Consider the following 20,124-nt stretch of genomic DNA (forward strand, 5'->3'; position numbering starts at 1 on the left):
TAAGCAAATTATTAGTAATGATGTATTTTAAATCGAAATATTTAACTCTAGATACTTTTTATGAATTATTGAGGAAGTATTGAGACTATAGTTGTGTAGATTACCTTCACAACAATATTTATTATTGAGATGTTAACTTTTATAGGTTACTCATTCATATTATTTAGGTTAAATGATTTTTTTACTACTGTATAAATAAAAATGTGTCATATGTTAGTTTGTAATTTTTTTTTTCTAATAAAAAAATTAATTTGTATAAATTTCTTTGTAAAGATTTATATACAAATAAAATTTTGTTTAAACTTGGAGAGAAACAAAATTGTTTAGTTTTTTAAGAAAATAGGACTAAATTAAGACAAAATAAGAATACAGGGACCAAATTGAGACAAATCTAATGACATGTGGTCTGATAGTGACACGTGGCACTCTCAGTGCCACCTCACATTGTCATTGCCACGTGGCTCAATGTCAACTTGACACGTGGCATTTTTTAAAAAATAAATAAAAAATTAAAAATAATTAAAATATATTTAAAAAATTCAAAAAAATCACGAGCAGACACGTGTCATCCTTTTTAACGGTGTTAGTACGGAACTAACGACAGTGACCTAATCGCTTCAATTTTTCAAAAATAGGGATCCAATTGAGAAAAAGAAAAAATGAAAGTATTAAAAAAATCACCGAAAATAAAGACTATCAGAATGATTAAAAAAAAATAATATATAATAACAAGTAGTTTGTTATTAAGTTTCTTCCCTTCTCCTATTTTAAGTATTTTAGTAAATTTAGGAATTAGCAAATTCCTATTCCTATAGCATCTCAAAAGGAAACGAATAACATACAGCACAATAAAACAAAATATAACAATAGAAACAACTCGGTTTTGAGCATGAATAACAAAGAAAATTTTAGAATACATCATAGTGGAACAGAAACACATCACAGCCCCAAATCAAACGTAGACGACAATGGCCTACAGCACACGGTGGCCATCACACCAACCTAACACTCCAACGTCACACACACCACTGCTCAACCAAAAATGGTCATGACAGGAACAGAAAACACTAGGCAATAAAAACTATTCCAATTGGCACAAGACAGCATAAATATGATGCCAAAATATAACACCACAAGAAAGCAGTTCGAAATCGAAAACAAAACAACATCAACTTGAAGCCCCTACCCAATTAACGTAATCATACATATAGAATGATAGATATTCAAAGATAATGGATAAGGATGTTTTAATGACCCACTTGTTAAGGGGACATATACATACGTGTAGTGATATTCATGTTATGGATACCTCTTATCTCTTAATCATTATTAGTAAATTTAATTTATTTATTTACTTATTTTACAATAATTAAGTGTTAAAATATAGAATAATTAATGAGATAACTATCAATGATCGAAAAATTGTTTAGAATTTGATTTTATATATTTATATTTTTATTTAAATCTATAAAGTTAAAGTTATTTTTAAAAAAATTAAATTTTTAAAGTTTATTTTGTATAATTCATTTTAAAAGGATCAAATTTTGTTGTTTGCATTAATATATATAAATATGAAATTCTATTTTAATTACATTTAAAAAAAATTTATCTAAATTTATATTTTAATGATTTACTTTTAAATCAGATAATAAGTTCTATTAAATACTACCAATACTAGTATGATCGTTTGTTATTCCTAATAACAAAATATTTTAATTTTTAACTTCATTTTGTTTTAGTGTAGCTCTATTATACCTCCAAATTATATATTAATTTAGATATTTTAAAATATATTAAAAATAATTTTAGTAGACTAGGATCGGTGTAACTTAAAGACACGATAAATAAAATCAATAAAGATTCTGGACTTGTATTTTTCCAGTTAATAACATGGAAATAATTATAATTTTAAAATCTTGTAAATGGTTGAAATGTTAACTAATAGGATTCATCAATAACTAGCATCGATATAGTATAACATAAACCTCTGAGAAACTAAGAATGAATCGCATTTCACATACAAATGGCTTAGACCTCACATTTTTCTTTTATCACAGAACTCAACAATACAAACCGATTTTGAAATTTGCATTTGAAAAGGTTGGATAAAAAGCAGTACTAAGATAGAAGATATATACACCCAATAATATCTGAAAAGAAAACAAGTGTCTAAACTTACAGGACATCAAAGGAATCCAATGCTAAAAAGACAAAGGTAAGTACATCAATTAAGGACAACAGCCCTTGAAAATATTTTCAAAAGCAGAACAGTAATGTGGACAAAGTCATATCTTCTCATATCTTCATCCTTCTCCTCCAGGGGAAGAAGAATACCTTGTACATAATAAAGGATATCAGAATAACCACCCAAAAATAGAAAATAGATATGAAAATTAAGAAACGAACCTTTGGTTCAGATTTTTCTGTCCATTATACAGAGGGAGAACCAATTTAAAATTGTCAAAATAAAGAAAATTTGATCTTCTAAATAAATAAAATCAGAATTTGGAAATATAATAAAAGATCTCCAAAGATCAAAGTACCATAGCTGGCAAAATTCTTCTTCAGGTAAGCCACCTTTTACTAACAATGTATATGAAAATATTCTTTCACGTACTTGAATCTTTTACATTCATATCAAACTATCTTTATTTTTTACTTTTTTTCTCGAAAAAATAAAAACATTTATATTTTTATCATCATTTTATCATTTTATCTTTGTATAACAGTAATAATAGCAGGCTAATGTGAATTACCCCCAAAAATGACACTAATCATTCACTCCACCGATCAATTAACACAGGTCTATAGCTAGGATTAGATACTCTGATCTGCAGTAAATATTAACAAAAAATGAAACAAAATATACATAATTAAGATGACCATTGTAACATCTATATCACATAAAATTGTCCAGTGTGTAAAATCATGTACCAAGAAAGGCCGGGGTGCTCAATAACAAAACAACGACACTGATGAATAAACCAAAAGTGACTGACTAACAAAATAACATCACTGATGAATAAACCAAAAGTGGTGCTCTATAATATAACTTTCTCTTTTTCTCTGTATCTCTCTTCCCTCCATACTTCTATATAACATCCACTTTTCACAAATTAAACCACATCGAGTCGAAATCTCTGCGAACATGGCACGCTTAAGCATCACCGTACTCATCATGGTCCTATTCTGCAGAACTGCACTCTCGGAACTATGCAACCCACAAGACAAGCAAGCCCTTCTGCAGATCAAGAAAGAGCTTGGCAACCCAACCACCCTCTCCTCCTGGCTACCAAACACCGACTGCTGCAACCCGGAATGGAAAGGTGTCTCATGCGACATCGACACCAAAACGTACCGGGTCAACAGCCTCGACCTAACCGACCTTAACCTCCCCAAACCCTACCCTATCCCTTCCTCCGTCGCCAACCTCCCCTACCTCGATTTTCTCTACATTAGCCGCATCAACAACCTCGTCGGTCCAATCTCCCCCTCCATCGTAAAGCTCACCAAACTCCGTTATCTCTACATCACCCACACCAACGTCTCTGGTCAGATACCCCATTTCTTGTCCCAGATGAAAACCCTTTTGACCATTGATTTCTCCTACAACGCCCTCTCCGGCACCCTCCCTCCCTCCCTCTCCTCTCTCCCCAACCTCCTCGGAATCGCCTTCGACGGCAACCACATCTCCGGCACCATCCCGGACTCCTTCGGCTCCTTTCCGAAGCATTTCACGGTGCTGACACTCTCCCGCAACCGCCTCACCGGCAAGATTCCGGCGACGCTGGCGAAGCTGGACCTGGCGTTCGTGGACTTGTCTCAGAACATGCTGGAAGGAGATGCGTCGGTGCTGTTTGGGGCAGAGAAGGAAAGGCTGCAGAAGATAAACCTGGCGAAGAACTTGCTGGCTTTCGATTTGGGAAAAATAAGGTTGTCGAAGTCGAAGGACTTGGGGGGTTTGGATCTTAGGAACAACCGTATCTACGGGAATCTTCCGAAGGTTCTTACGTCGTTTAAGTATCTGAAGCGTTTGAATGTGAGCTACAATAATCTGTGTGGTGAGATTCCGCAAGGTGGGAAGTTGCAGAGATTTGATGAATCTTGCTATGCTCATAACAAGTGCTTGTGCGGTTCTCCACTTCCTGCTTGCACTTGATTACTGTCACATTCACAAAATAGGTATTATGTGTGTTTCTCCATCATGCTACACGTGGTTTTAATGTTGTAATTAATCCACGTTTAACCTGTGTTTTTACTGTTAATAATGATACCTATTCTAATGTGATGCTATCTGTGTTTTTACATGATCTCATGCATGTGGTTTTAGTCACTTCGACTATATTCAAAGCTGGTATTTTTTTTTTTTATTTTAATATTCGTATTTTAAATTATATAGTAAATATTCTAATCTGCATTCCTTAGAAAAAAGAATATAATTAAAACTTTTAAAATAATAAAATAATATTGAAAGTGATTGAACAATATAAAAATGAGATTGCATCGGACTGTAATCCCGTGAAGCATAAAGACAAAAATGCAATAGGGGTACAGAAAAGGTGAAGAAAGCAACCAATAGGAAAAAGACGGAAGGCAAATGAGTTTGACGCAGGATAACTTGGTTTTAAATTGTAATTTTCATATCATTAAATAAACTTCACACTAAACTACACTCACTATTTCAAGTGACATAAAATTATATCATTTCTTTTATATAATTTTTAATTATTAATAATATTAGTACAATATATATTTGATTAAATATATTTTTAATTTTTAAGTTTAGACTTAGAATTCGTTATTATTTTAAATTGATATATTTAGTTTCTAAATTTTAAAAATAAATTAATAAAATTATTTTAGTTTAATAATATTAATTCTTTCTAGGTTTGTTAAATGATTTTTTACAAGGTATAACATGTCAACAGTTCAAACTTCAATATTTGGACAGTTCAAACTTCATTATTTGGACCGTTCAAACGTCAATATTTTAATACTCAAATTTTTTTTAATATAATTGAATTAGAAAGATTATATTTATTTATTTTTAATGTTTAAAAATTTAAATTTTTCAAAATTTAATATAAAATTAATTTTAATTTTATGTCAAAATATAAAAATTAAAAGTATATTTAACTTATAAAAGTGCGAGTGATTAATTTTTTTTTTTAATATGAGAGAGAATAAGATTTAAGCTTATGTAAAGGTTAAATTTAAATTTATGAAAAGTTTATTTTAATTACGTTATTCTTTTATATTTTAAAGTTAGTATTAGTTTGAAAACATTTTACTTCATTAAATAAGATTTCATTAACACTGAAAAGTACTTCTAATTGTAAGAAACATTTAATCAGAATTAATTGTAAGAATAAGTTGAGTTTTAATTAGAAACTTTGAAACTCTTCATTTATATTACTAATTTACTAGTTATAGTTTAAAGGGGATTAAAATTGTATATTAATAAAGTTATATTCACGTTTTTAACCAATTAAATTTTAAATAATTTTTATCTCTTCATATTTTAATATTTATTTTTATTTTATTTGTTAAATATAGTAAAAATTATGTATGAAATTAATTTTTTTGTGTTGAATTAAAATATTCTATTTATAATAAAAAAAAGATAAAAACTAAATTTAAAATAAAAATAAGAAATAATAATAAATTAACTAAAAATAAAAATAAAGATAAAATGTTTATATAAAATATTTAATAATTTAATATATCTAACACTATTTAAAAGTATTTTAAAATTTGTATAAATTTATAATAGAAAATTATATAACTTCGCTGTTGCATTATTTCCTAGGAATCTGATGCTTCAACTTAGAAATCCATTTTACTAATTCTAAACTTGGTATAGTTGCTAAAATCCTTAACATTTATTATGGTTCTCTGAACTGTATATCGTCTTCTTTTAGAAGAAGTTTGGAAACCATCATTATCAGTAGAATACTTTTCAACCAATATAAATAAGGTGTTCTCTTTATATTGTTTTGTTTTTCCTTATCTTCCTATTGTTTTTCTTCTTCATTACCTGATATTAGTGTTCATAATTTAGTTTCTTCTTGGCCGTTGATCTATTTTGATGCTGGAAGGGGACATGGAAGCCATTGCCAAAGTGATTTGATGGGCCAGTTTTAAGCCATCAAACTCACTTCAAATCAATGACACAAAAGAATCATGGGAGATACTATTACACTTGCCCATTAACCCAAGTGTTCATATTCCGAAACATGTAGTCATGCACTAAGAAACGGAATGCCATCAGGTGATAGCAAAATCGTCTCTTATTTGTTCATTGTAGTATTACTAAAACTCAAAATTCACCTTTCCATAAATTTCTGATAGCTGAGAACTAAAAATTTGCATAGCCTATTACAGTGGCTTGACTCAACAAATGAATGCCTACTATACATACAACATGGACCATCTCTCAATTGAATGAAAAATGGTTGAGGGTGAATATGGAGAATATTCACATAATGGTTCTAGGCCTATTAATTGATCTTTTGGATTTTGCACGGAGAGCCCTTTTAGGTGCGTCTGTAGTTAATGCATACATCTTCACAGCAAATAATTCTTCAGGAAATCCTTTCTGATCCTGATGGAACAAAACAACAGCTTAGAAAACAATAGAAAAACTAAAAAGCATGTAGAAAGAGACTCCCAATAATATCTTGTTCTCACAAGATAAGAGACTGAACCTGATAGGACACAAGGAATCCTATGGTAAAACTTAAAAAGTAAATAAACCAAGGACATCACGTGGAAAGCTCTTTCTACATGCTTTTAGAAGCAGAACAATAGCGTAAAACACAAATGATAAAATCTAACTTTTCAGGAAACAACACGTACCCTACAACATTCTTTTTATAGGAAAACAACAATTGTTTTTCTGATTAGAACAACAAGCATTCCATATTTCTTTTATAGTTACCAAATTTACCTTTAATCTGTAAACATGTAATCCACATTGTGAAAATAACTCTTTGAAGTACGTATCAGATCTTGTAACGCTTCGATCTTCATTGTCAAGCACAAATCCTGCACAGAACAAAGCATGAAAAAACCATTAAGGAAACTTTCACTGAAATGAAGGTAAAAATCAATTGATGATAGTTATCAAACTGAAACTGTATTATTACATCATTCCAGATGATAAATAATGGAGTGGAGTGAAATAAATTTATTCCCAGTACCACCCTTTTAATTTATGTTGCTTAATTCATTGCTAATGAATATTTTATCCCTTTTTTAGACTTAAGGATAAATGTAGAAAGTTTGATTGTAGAAATTATTGGGAATAGGTATAAAGGGAGACAAGGAACACTCATTAATAAATTTATATTGATATTGGTATAAAGGATGTGATATAGGAGATTAACCGCTGACCTTTATTCATACCAAAACAGAAAATTCTTAATCCTGATTAAATAACAAAAACAGAACATGAAAAATAAAGAAATGTAAAGACTATTCTTGAGAGATCATGTAACATTAGAATACAATCATGATATTATGAGATATCCTCAATAGATATTTTAACACAGTCCCTCAAACTAAAACTAGAACTAAGCGCATGTTTTAATATGAAAAATCATTAGAAGAAAGAAGTGAATGAATTGCTTCCGCGTGAACTGTGCTTGAAAATGGTAGAAGTTTCAACTTAAACTCATTTTGTTCTTAAAAGAGCTAATGATCAAAAGCATACTAAGAGCTTTAAAGAAGTGACGTGTCCAATTGAAACTTAACACGCTAATACAATTTGTTCCCCTCAACTTTCACCCCAAGGAAGTTTATTTGTGGTACTGTTCTAACATTTTAACATTGAGTTATAAACTTAAAATTGTTTTTCCATCATTTTCAATTTTAGTCCTTTGTACCTTGGCTCTGGACACTGAAAGTTAGGGAAACCATAGCAAGCTTGGAGAAGATGAATGTATGTTCAAATACTAAACGGTTGTTTGGTTAATCTATTCTATCCACATTTCTATGAAAGAAAATAAACTTCTTCATAAGCTAATATATTCACAAGTTAAAAATAATCTTCTAGAGAAGTTTATATGATAAAATTTCTACAAATTAGCTCATATTTAGCTTGTGGAGAAAATCAATTTTCCTTATCTTCTTTTTTCAAAATGCTTATGAAGAAGTCTATCCAAGACCCTAGATACAGTCAAGTTTGATATATAAGTCTTAGAAAAGGTGTCTGAGCCAGATTTATTAGTTTAATAAAATGCAGGAAATAAATCATTCAGTATCATTAGAAAGACAAAAATGCAGCACAGGTAAAAGTACCAGATCTGGCAATATTCTCCTTCAGAACGAAAAATCCACCTGGTTTGAGGCCAACCTATAGTAATGTATGCCATGAGACAGAGTACGAGTATGAAAGTGATAAAAGTTATGACTTCAATTCAAGTGAGGGACAACAATAATGACAGGCAAACACTGAGTGCAAAAGAAAGAAAGACAAATTAGTTAACCCACAAATTAGAAAATCACCAACATTATAATAGATTCAATCAAACAAAACTAGCATAAGGTTACAAATAAAATGGAACTGTGTATATGATTATGTATAACCAACAAACCAATAAAATCACATATCACTAAGCTTTTATAGTGATGAATAAATTATATACAAGCTTTTATAGAGAAGACTATTTTTTACTACTATAGAGGCAGAAGTACTCCATTCCATTACAATGATTATCTGTATATATTATAGATGATTTTAGAAATGGTAACTAATTTCTCGATCTAATCTTATTCACTACAACTACACGAGACTTGTACATTACTAGCAAGCACCCAGGCAAATAACTTTTGTAAATATATGACAGATGTGAACCAAAATGAACAATTTCAATCATTGCTGAGGAGAAATAATTAATAAAATACATTACATTACTTTATCAATGCAATACACATCTTTTTCCTTCTAGGGAATTGGTAGATAAAGACGAAAACCTCATGTAAATACAAAATATGTGGAACCTTCCCTAACAAAAATTACTTGATTTATTTATTTATTTTCCTTAACTCCCAATTAAAAATAGCCTAATCTACAGAGAATATTAAATAAAGGAGGAACTGCATACCTTTGCTCTGTTGAAAAATGAAACAAAATCTTCATCCGTAAGATGACCAATACACCATTGAATCCATATTACATCATATCTTCCAGCATCTGGTGTAAAATCCTAAAGCAAGGAAAACAAGAGGTGCTCAATAACATTACTGAAGAATAGACAAAAAGTGATACTAAAATTATTAATGCCCATACAAAAACATCAAAAGTGCTAGAGATATCACATTAACTTGAATGTTTCAACTAAAGACTATCATGAACATGGTCTCAAAATACATAATTACTAATTTATTTTAAGAAGAGGAAGTGTTGGTAGATATGGCAACCATTGAATTTGTAGCATTATAAATACCATAGAAGGTCTCTTAGAGCATTTACAATAATATGTAGCTTCTTCAAGCCCTGCATCTTAACAAAGATAAATGCTAATTTCCAGATATTTATTTTGCTGGTTAAATGTTCATGAAAAAAAAATCTCACCAAATACTGCCTGAGAGAACTTATGTTTTCCCTGACAGCCAGAAAATATGGAAAGAAAAAACTAGTGTTTGAAAGACAAAAACATAATATAGAAGTCCATTTAAAAGTTTGAACTATCGAAGTAACTTCGTAAAATTATAAGAAATACCAGTCTTCGTAAAAGAATTTATAATAAATGTCATTTTCCAGGTAGCTATTTACTTGTTAGATGTGAGCTCATAAGAGAAAAATACACAGTATTACTTGTGAAAACTTACAATGTCCCATAACATCCAAATAATAAGGAAAGTCATAACCAGCGTTAAAAAACCATAATATAGAACTTCAATCATACAAATTTTATTCTTATTAGCCATTTTATCCATTTTACTGTGATTTGTTCAATCCACCACAAGATCCCACCACAGAGGGAGCTTTATCAAACCAAGTTGCACACCACTGTAATATGACTAGAATATAATCTAAAGAGATATGCTATCATTTTCATGAGGATAAGTACACACCTGAAGAGGAACACAGTAAAAATTAACAGCTTTGTGCACTGCATTTGTCTGACATCCCAGAGCCAAAGTTTGGCGTGCAGTCTCTAAGAATTGTGATACTGGCTCCAGGAGATCAACCTGAAATTTATAGCAAACAAATATAAGATGATATTAACTATCCCTAAAATATCACAGCATAGTGGAATTCCAGATTGAATTTAAAGAAAAGAAAATTATACTCAAATAGACGAGAGGCTAATGTACATGTGGGGCAAATCAATAATTATATAATTATATATATATATATATATATATATTTATTTATTTATACACATACACTACACACATATATGGGGATCAGTGACTAACAACAGAAGCTTAAGGAAAGACAGAAAAGCATCTCCCCTAGGACTCTAGGTAACAAATAGAGACAACACAAAACAACTTTTGCTCAGAAGATATTAAATTGAATCCAAGCTCCTCTCAAGGATTTTTTCCCAAATGTTAGCATGTTGATCATTGGAGCCAACATACTAGATGCAAATTTCCTTGAACAACAACTTTTCTCTAACAAAATAACAATTAACTTCCATGTGAAGAGTTTCTTAATTATCATAATACATCCTAATTTGTTGAATTTAAAAAAATCTCACTTCCTAGAGAAATCGTTTTATCTAAACAAGTTCACAAGTGACTGATGTCATTGCTTTATATTAAACTTCAACACTTGGTTGAGTAAATACATTATGTTTCTTGCTTTTCCAAGAAATAATATTCCCTCCAATGAAAAACAATATGTAGTAGTGGAATGTTTATCTATAGGAGACCCTACCCAATTAGTATCATAATATCTAGATATTTGGGTACTTCTTATCATCATATAGAAGACCTTATTTTGGAGCCTTTTTAAGGTATCTGAGAATGTGAATGACACTATCCTGGTTATCAATGCAAGGAGCCTATATAAACTGACCAACCACAAAAGATAGGTCAAGCTTAGTAATACTAAGATAAACAAGTTTTCTGATAGGATATAATAAGATAACTTATAATGGGTAATAGGTGCAGGACAGAGAAAACAGTTTTAGGAATTAATTGTTGTTGGATAGTTAGAAGTGGGTTGCCTTTATAAGAAGGCAAGGGGGGTCTGGTAGAGGGCAGTTTTTGGATTTGTGAATTGTTAGACTGGAACATTGTCCAGTGGAGGGAGGAAGCCTCCCTTGGGGGTGATTCTTTGTATTCTGATTCATTCATACATCAATAATACATTCTATTCAGTTCTGTTTCGTGTGTTCTTAAGAGAAGGAGAGGTTTGATTGGCTTCTTGACAAAAATAAATAATGAGAGAAATCCCTAGGGTTCAAGAGAACCTGTACATGAACAGTGTCAGAAAGGCAAGATGAGGGTTGGAACAGGGACAGAAGAAGCTGACAATACTGACTGGGTAAAGGGATGGTACTCCTGTGATGGGAAGGTGACTTGTGCGCTACATGCACCTGACTAAGCAGTGCAGAGATATGGCGCCTGAGGGAGAATGTTCTAATACCAAGTTGAAAGAGTATATATGAAGAAAAAAGCTTGAGAAAAATTAACTTAAATCTCCCTTCAGATTCAAGTCCATATATAAGGACTAGTGACTTACAACATAAGCTTAAGGAAAGAGAAAGAAATACAACACAGCTTTTGCTCAGAAGATAATATAAACTATTCTAACAACATAATAAATAAAAATAGATGCCATCTCCAACAAGTCATAAGAGAAAAAATTAGAGAGGAAATAAAAACAAAGCAAATGAAAGCCTCCAATGGCATACTTCATAAACAAACGACAAAAAAAAAGGTAAACATTGATGTTATGTAGTTAGTAAAAACTAGAATGGTGCACTGTTTAGATACTTGATAAGAATTTAAATGAAGCATGTTTTAGGTTAGTGTATCTTCATTGTTAGAACAACAGTATGACACTAAAATGCCCAACCTGAACACAGCCAGAATAGTTATATAGGTTAAAAGAATCTGTTTGTGAGTTATGTTTACATAGCTTGGTACAATCAAATCCGGGTAGACTTATACCCAGCAGTACTTTCAAATATATGGAAATTGAGGCTTGTAAATTGTGACCTCTATTATTTAGTAACATAACATATATAGATGCTTTATTCCCTACCAGCCGTTTGATCTAAATAGGGGTATGCATTAAATTAAAGAAGAATTAAACAATACTACGAGTACTAAGTAGTGCCATCAAAGAGCAATGATATGGTAAAATATCAGATTCAATCAAGCACCTGAAACATTTTTCTTTGCATATTTCATTTATATTTCTCTTTACACTAACATAAAATTAAATAGAAAGGACCATTACAGCATCATTATGCCACTAATTCTCCATTTGGTACGTAGCCTCTTATAAATGCCAACATTTAGTAACCTTTCTAAATACAAGCGTAACCCTGGACATGAACCCAAATAATGGAATTGTACAATGAACAACATATTATCCACTGACTTTTCATTGGAATTGTCACGGCCCCCCACCGCAGCAACAATTACTCAATATTAGCGTCGTTAGTTTTGAACTATAGAATACTGACTCGGAACATAGATAAGGAAAGTAAATCTCACAAACCTCATTGAAGTATCTTATTAAAAGATTTTTGGTGACTCTGCCAATGCCAGAACCACAATCTGAAAGTCAAGAGTCCGCTGATTAGAACATCCATGTCCAAAAATAAATATTAAAAGAGATTATTGTATTTACATTCAACAAAAGCAGATTCCAAATGTCATAAATCCCGAAAGCACTCAGGAAATCAAACTAAAACACAATAGTCACCTTTCACAAGGAAAAAATCAAGTAAAGTCTAAGCAACGATCCCATTCGATTCAAAAATCTATGAACATCATTACTAAGAATCCATTGCACGAGTGGGGTTCAATAACAAAGGGACAATGAAAGAGTACCAAGAACAACAAGCGGTTGGTGTCTGGCATCAGCAGGAAAACGTTCGGATAGGAGAATCTTCAAAAAATCCTCACTGCAACTTATATCAGGCTCATTCACATTTGCAAACCCTCCCAATACCCCATCCATAGTTGGATTAACACCCTGCTCTCACAAACAATCAAAAAGCAAACTTTACAACAACATATTAATTGGAACAAACCCCAGAAGATATATCCAATTTGTTTGAATTTCTTCTGAAAAAAAAAACGCAAAACCACATCAGAAACAGAGACAGATATACCTCCCAGTAGGAGACGCCGTCGCGGTACCACTGGGTCTTCTTACTAGGGTCACCCGCGTGTTCCCTCCACATTTCGTCGGCAGTCTTAAATTCACGGCCATAGGAATCCAAGCCAGTGGCGTCCATACAGTTGATTTTCCGGTTCGGGAAGAAAGAGAGAGAAGGAAAGTGCGAATGAGTTGCTGAAGCAGTGAATTCCTTAGAGCCTGTGCGACCACTAAACAGAGAATATGAAGAAACCCAATGGGACAGCATACTAAAGACTCAAAAACAGGCCCAAATGTTCTTCTGTGTCGTGTCGCACTGTTCTTCAGCGTGGAAAATTAAATTAAACTAAAAATTAAAAACAGAATTTAATTATATGAATGTGATTAATTCTTCCTCCTATGTAGAGATATATAGTCGCTTATATAATTATTTTTTCCGTCATTTTTTTAAATATACAAGTGTATTCTTTAGTAAATTTTATTTTCTAATCACTTTTAAATACTTTTAAAACTGCCCTATTTAATATAATATAAATTTTTTACATACAAAATACTTTTATAATATAATTTATTCTCATAAAATTATATTATTTTAATAGACTTAATTAAGTTTTAAGTTCATAAATTTAAAAAAATAATAATTTAGTTTCTAATAAATTTTTATGACATATTAAGTTTTTAAAATATTTTAGTTATGTCTTTGTAAATAAATTTTTTAATATTTTTTATTTTATAAAATCATAAAATTACAAAATTATTTATTTCAAACTAGCCAAAACAAGATAATCATCATAGTAATAAATTGGCAGTTATATCACCTAATTAATACAGAATATTAATAAAGACTAAATTAAAATATTTTAAATTTTTTATGACATCATATATCACAAAAGTTTATTAAAAATTCAATTAAAACTTCACAAATTTCTCAAAAACTATAAGAAATCATGTGTGCCTGATAATTTATTAATTATTTATTTTATAGCAATACATTTTAATATATAGGAAAAATTTGGTCGCTTAATATTTTAAAGTTTTGTTCGTGAGTAATGTGGTTTATATGTAAAATAAGTAAAATCTTACTAGAAATTATTTATTTGTTTAATATCTTATTTAATAGTGTAAAATTATTTAACAAAACATTATAAATATGAAAATCATAGATAAAACTAACATATAAAATTACTATATTAAATTCATTTATACAAGTATGTATTCATACAAATAGTCATATAATTAAACTAATGGAATAACAAAATCACAGTTTGTCAAAAGAAGAAGATTATATATAACAATATCATCATCAAAGTTATGCACTTGTGGTGGTTTCTACTACATTATAGAGTCATTTTCAATAGGTTTCACCCTATAATACACAATGGTGGTCTCTACTACATTATTACATATAGATTCTTCACAACAAAAATATCTCATACAAAATACTCATATTAGACTCGACAATTCACATACATGTAATAATATCAGACTCTAACGAGTTATGCATTTGTGGTGGTCTTTACTACATTATAGAGTCATTGCCAATAAGTTTCATCCTATAACACACAAGGTTAGTCCGTTAAAATCTTTCATCAAAGGAAAGTACTTAGATTATAACTTCTTGCTCCTCTCACCACATATCTTATCATTCTCTACTTGAAATTTGATGGTTATTAGAGTGACAATATAACTTTCAATACGAAATCCAAATTACACTTACCATAAGAAATTTCTCCTTGAAATTTCTTCAACAACATTTACCATGTTCACAACAATATTGTCACTCAATAAAAAAACCATAATACTATTAAATATACATAAAATTCATAGTAAACCTATCTCAAACAAGCCAAAGCAAAAGAAAATTCCAACATACAATATGGCGCTCAATGCCGAATCTTTCGAAAAGGATGACACTCAACGAAAGTACTAGCACTCAACGACATTCTTCTCATAAAAAGGTGTGCTCAACGACACTTTCTGGCTCTTAGTGTCCTAAAGCTAAAATGCTTCAAACCTACATTACAAGAATGGCGCTTAGTGGTGTCCTGCTACCACTCAATACTAAGCATTCACAATTTGTTGCGCTTAGCGGTACAAAACTGGCATCGACCTAGAGCTAAAATGCTCCTAGACTTGCACAATGGACTAGCATTCAATGTCCACCTACCTTCACTCAACGTTATATCAGACATCAGTAGATGAAATTTTGTGATTTGGGGAAAATGAAACTTGTTCAAAATTGTCAAATTGGTATTTCCTTCTTAGTACTTTGGTTAAAAACAAATTTTAATGTCAAGACACATCAATTGGCTCAATTCATCAAATCCTAAGTTCCCTAATCAACCCAAGCTCAACCAAAACAATTCAACATGACAATATCCAACTGAGCAAATTTAGCAGATAAAATTTCATCATACCACTCAATCATGTAAATTACATATTTCAAGATATTTATAACTTAAAAACAATGCATTTAGGTTCCCTACCTGAAAGACAAACCTGACAACTCGACAACCCTTATAATATTTGTTGGATTAATAGAAGAAAAAAGAAGCAACAGGAAAATGAAGAAGGAAGACGGTGGAGAATTCCTTAATTCTGGAAAAGGATTGTTTTATTCAATATATCCCAGATACATTTATAATGATAAAATTGAAAGCATCCACGTAGCAATAGCAGTTTTCAGAAACCACGTAGCAACAGCAGTTTCTAGAAACGGTGGATAAGGAGAGACTTGCTCCTAAAGTGTAGCAACTAATAAATTAAAATAAATTGAAATAAAAGAAGGTAGTTACAAAAAATATAATTTTAACAATATTCTCATACGCACATAAAGCTCTATTTGTCCCTATGAACAACACAAATGATCAAGACACACCATTAGGACCATTGATCAATAGAGACTAATAAAGAAAATTCAAACACTACATGCAAGCAAAAAAATGTTATATGCAAAGAAAGAACAAAGAGACAAAGAAAAAAAGATAAAAATCCAATTTACTCTATTGAAGAAACTCTTTAGACAAAAATGAAGAGTTCGCCGCAAAGACCATCCTAGCGGTCTTTGATCTTCGAACAAAGAAAAGAACAGTGAAAAATCTAAAAAAAAAAAGAAAAAAGAGAGAAAATTCTAGAAAAAAAGTATTTAAAAAAATTGTGTAATTTTAAATAATAAAAAAAAATTATAAAAAATTTATTTATACTTTAAACTTTTATTATTAAAATAATCGAATATCATAATTTTAAACACATTATCAATTCTCAAAACAATTTTATAGATTTTTACAATTTAAAATATTTAATTGATAAAAGTTATTTTAATACGATAAAAGTTTATTAGGAGCGTGAAATATGATTGGATTTGTAAAAGTATAAATCAAATAAAGAATATATTCTATTAGGATGGTAAAATATTTTAAAAGGCACTTTTTATGTATATTAGAGTTTTGTGGTATTTGCGTAGTATTCAATTTTTCGTGGTATTATTAAGATTTTTCTACCAGAACAATAAAACAATTTGTAAATTTCGTATAGTACTAAAAAAACGTATAAATTATATCTTATAATAGATTTTATATGGTTAAATTATTTTTTATAACAGATTTTACGAATTTTGTATGGTTTTTTCAATGCGAAGCTTATAAAATCACATTCATCCACTAATGTCATGATGTCATAGTGTATGTATGGACTATGGAAAAAAAAACAAATGTTTGATGACATTGAATTATATAACACAATAAAAGTACAACATCAGTTTAAGAATGTATATAGCATAATGAAGTTCAGAAAATAGCAACTCCTGAGAACACTAGTTGTAAGAATTATCTCTGAAGAAAATGTCCACTTAATACTGATATCACTACTTAATTGGTTTGAACAGGCACGTTTTGTAGGCTCTTGCTACAGTGTTAAGTATCATGCTCAAGCTTGGCTTCTCACTGTTCGATTGATCTACGCACATTAATCCCAGAGACAGTGCCTGCTTAACTTGATGAAAATTAGCTTCAGTTACTTCTATTCTCTCATCAATCATCTGCACCAAATCTGCAGGATTAAGGGTTCTCATGTACCTAACTAATTCAGCATCACCTCCATCAAACTTCTTGTCTAATATCAGCTCCAGCACAAATACTCCAAACTTATGTATCTCTACAAAATAAAAGAAAATACTGATGAACTTGCATAACAAGAAGATAGAAAAAGAGAAGAAATATTGTCTATTATTCTTACTTGTTTCATTGTTGTTGTGATCTCCAACTTTGAACCTTGAAATTAATGGTTCCGTATTGTTGGACAGCAAAATACTACTTGTGTCGAGTTCATAGTCAATTTCAGGCCATTCCTTCTGCATATAACGCATGCATTCTACAATCCCCATTAACACTTTCACTCTATGATTCCATGGTGGACCTGACCCTGATAACCACATTTCAACATTTTCTTCTCTTGTCCATTCTGTTATAAGGGCCCTGAATTTTCTGCTCTTACACCACCCCAGAACTCTGACAAGGTTTTTGTGGTGTAACTTTGACAGAATCTTGCATTCCTCAACAAATCTACGGTAACTATCCCTTGGTATATCATCCCAGTACATCTCAATTTTCACTTCAGTACCATCTCTCAAGATCCCTTTGTAGATGTGAACAACATCACTCATCCCCACCAAATTCTTATCCGAAAAACCATCAGTTGCTGCCTTTAGAATTGCTGGTGTAAACGTCCTACCTCTTTGAAGTTTACTCGGGAGAAAATCAGGCCTTTGGAAACAAAGCCATACCAAGGAAATTACCATAAATATGACAAGGATGGGAAAGCAAACTAACAGAACAACAGCCTTCGCAGTAAACTTTTTTGGATCCAAGAGAGCACCAGAATGAAGAAAACTAGAAGAATTGAACCTTTTGAAGAATTGTGAATCAGACAGTTTACTCTCTGAAAAAGAATTATAGGAGAGGTTGAGAGAAGTGAGGTTGGTCAAGGAAGAAAAACTTTGAATTGGGATGTCACCAGAAAATGCATTGATACTCAGATCAAGAGACTGGATTTGGGTGCAATAGAAAACTTGGGTTGGAAAACCACCCTTGATAGAATTGTTGGAGAAATCAATGGACATAATGGTCAAGGGGCAATATTTCCAAAAGAAATCGAAGGACAAATAAAGTGGTGCAATACTTGGGCGGTTTCTAAGATCAACTTTGGGGAATGACTCTACACAATTGGGGTTCTTGGATTCATTGCAGAGATGGGTTGCAACAATGGTAAACTTGAATATTTCATCAAAGTCCATCATTGGAGACGAAGAGCAGTACCTAAGAGATGGATTGTGGAGACAGTTTGAGAGAATCGTAGAGTTAAAGCCTGGGGGTTGATGTAAGTTTTTGAGGTCTTGAAGCACTGTTGCACACATTGTTGTAGGGAATAAGGATAAAATTATGGGGAGAAACGAGTACCATGTTGAAGAAATGGTAGCCATGATTGTGAATGAGTTAATTTTGAGGATGTATGATTTCAGAACGACAGGTACTCAAAATTTGGATTTGCAGTTGGCAAAGAAAACTGCCTGTTATGCTTCATGAATGCTCCTCGTTTTAAACTAATGTATATGTCTATTTTTTTTGTTTATTGTAGATAATTAATTTAATTAAAAAATAATTAAATTTTAGTGAATAGTAATTTTAAAGAATAAAATGGTAAAATAGTTATTTTAATTTTTAAAAAATAATTCAAATTTAAAAGTAAAAATAAATATAGTTATTTTAATTTAAAATAATAATTATTTAAAGGGTTAAATTTAAAAAATACGTGTACATGAAAAAAAAAAATCATTTTAAATACATATATAGATGTATGGGTATCAACTAAGCATAATAAAATAAAATAGTAAATTAGAAAAATCAGACCTTTCTTTTCAATAAATATTAGTCTATAATGTATTGGTTATTCTTTTGGAAAATTTGAAGTCCTCTCTTTCTCTCATTTATTTTTATTTGTTAATTATTCATCTTATAATTTTATTAATAGATACTTTTGTGATTTTAATGATAATTAATAAGGTAATTTACTATATTAAAGTTAATTAGTTTAATAAATAACTCAAATTTTAAAATTGGATGTTCATACTAAAGTTTTATATGAAGTTTGAAGAAAACTATGAGTTTAAAGAAGTATTAGATAAATGATATTAGATTAAGAAGAATTTAAATTCAATAGACCACAAGGGATTTGGCTAGATACTTCTTTCAATATGCAAAGTCAGTATGATCTTATCGAAAGTTGACTCAATTCCTTAAGAAAATTCTAAAGCACATATACACCAAAAGAGACACTAACACAGAGTACAAAGTTAAAGCATGCAAATAAAATAGGTCCAATTTAAAGTGTTTATAAAAGAAAATTTCTTCATGCATATACGACCAATGAAACCCATACATTTTATGTAATTAAGGGTGGACAAATGAAACTGCACTGCAGTGAACGGTTAAAAACTATACTAAACTAAAAACTAGTTTATTTAAACTGAACTAAACTATTTAATTTAATGTGTGGAGAAATAGATAGAAAAGTAATTAGAGAATAATAATAATTAATTATGTCATGGGAAATTATATCACTGTAAGTAAGAGTTGTTAATTATAATACATGATAAGACTTTACACGCATTCAATTTAATACATGAGTATTTCAAATTTTAAATATATATTATTAATGTGTTTTAATGAATGTTATATTGAGATTTAATGGTATATATAAGTGTCTTTCTTGAAATGTGGGAGGAAGATGAGAGGGAGTGATGCATGTGAAAAAGGGACTTAAAACACAGTACAGTT

At 30.5% G+C, this 20,124-nt stretch overlaps 3 protein-coding genes across 3 annotated transcripts; 1 reads left to right on the forward strand and 2 right to left on the reverse strand.

The window, feature by feature from the left end:
* The first annotated feature begins 2,925 nt into the window (after positions 1 to 2,925).
* LOC106752783 (polygalacturonase inhibitor 2-like) lies at positions 2,926 to 4,313 on the forward strand. Its single transcript, XM_014634550.2, has one exon. The coding sequence runs from the start codon at positions 3,149 to 3,151 to the stop codon at positions 4,157 to 4,159; it is 1,011 nt and encodes a 336-aa protein (XP_014490036.1). The 5' UTR covers positions 2,926 to 3,148; the 3' UTR covers positions 4,160 to 4,313.
* Positions 4,314 to 6,203: 1,890 nt separating this feature from the next.
* Positions 6,204 to 13,602, reverse strand: LOC106752829 (alpha N-terminal protein methyltransferase 1). Its single transcript, XM_014634600.2, has 8 exons — positions 13,308 to 13,602; positions 13,024 to 13,168; positions 12,689 to 12,747; positions 10,081 to 10,197; positions 9,108 to 9,209; positions 8,302 to 8,356; positions 6,950 to 7,047; positions 6,204 to 6,604 (listed from the first exon to the last, which is right to left on the reverse strand). The coding sequence occupies exons 1-8, from the start codon at positions 13,560 to 13,562 to the stop codon at positions 6,479 to 6,481; spliced, it is 957 nt and encodes a 318-aa protein (XP_014490086.1). The 5' UTR covers positions 13,563 to 13,602; the 3' UTR covers positions 6,204 to 6,478.
* Positions 13,603 to 17,156: 3,554 nt separating this feature from the next.
* LOC106752810 (probable LRR receptor-like serine/threonine-protein kinase At5g63710) lies at positions 17,157 to 18,843 on the reverse strand. The gene is made up of 2 exons (XM_014634582.2): positions 17,528 to 18,843; positions 17,157 to 17,446 (listed from the first exon to the last, which is right to left on the reverse strand). The coding sequence occupies exons 1-2, from the start codon at positions 18,768 to 18,770 to the stop codon at positions 17,157 to 17,159; spliced, it is 1,533 nt and encodes a 510-aa protein (XP_014490068.1). The 5' UTR covers positions 18,771 to 18,843.
* Positions 18,844 to 20,124: the final 1,281 nt, after the last annotated feature.

This window comes from Vigna radiata, unplaced genomic scaffold (genome assembly GCF_000741045.1).
Source record: "Vigna radiata var. radiata cultivar VC1973A unplaced genomic scaffold, Vradiata_ver6 scaffold_48, whole genome shotgun sequence".
Classification (NCBI taxonomy): Eukaryota; Viridiplantae; Streptophyta; class Magnoliopsida; order Fabales; family Fabaceae; genus Vigna; species Vigna radiata.

Coding starts and splice junctions, on each gene's coding strand:
- LOC106752783 (XM_014634550.2), top strand. CDS start 3,149: ATGGCACGCTTAAGCATCACCGTACTCATCATGGTCCTATTCTGCAGA.
- LOC106752829 (XM_014634600.2), bottom strand. CDS start 13,562: ATGCTGTCCCATTGGGTTTCTTCATATTCTCTGTTTAGTGGTCGCACA. Junction 10,198..12,688: donor TAATAAGATACTTCAATGAG/GTTTGTGAGATT, acceptor TATAAATTTCAG/GTTGATCTCCTGGAGCCAGT. Junction 8,357..9,107: donor CATTTTTCAACAGAGCAAAG/GTATGCAGTTCC, acceptor ACATTACTATAG/GTTGGCCTCAAACCAGGTGG.
- LOC106752810 (XM_014634582.2), bottom strand. CDS start 18,770: ATGGCTACCATTTCTTCAACATGGTACTCGTTTCTCCCCATAATTTTA. Junction 17,447..17,527: donor TCACAACAACAATGAAACAA/GTAAGAATAATA, acceptor TTTATTTTGTAG/AGATACATAAGTTTGGAGTA.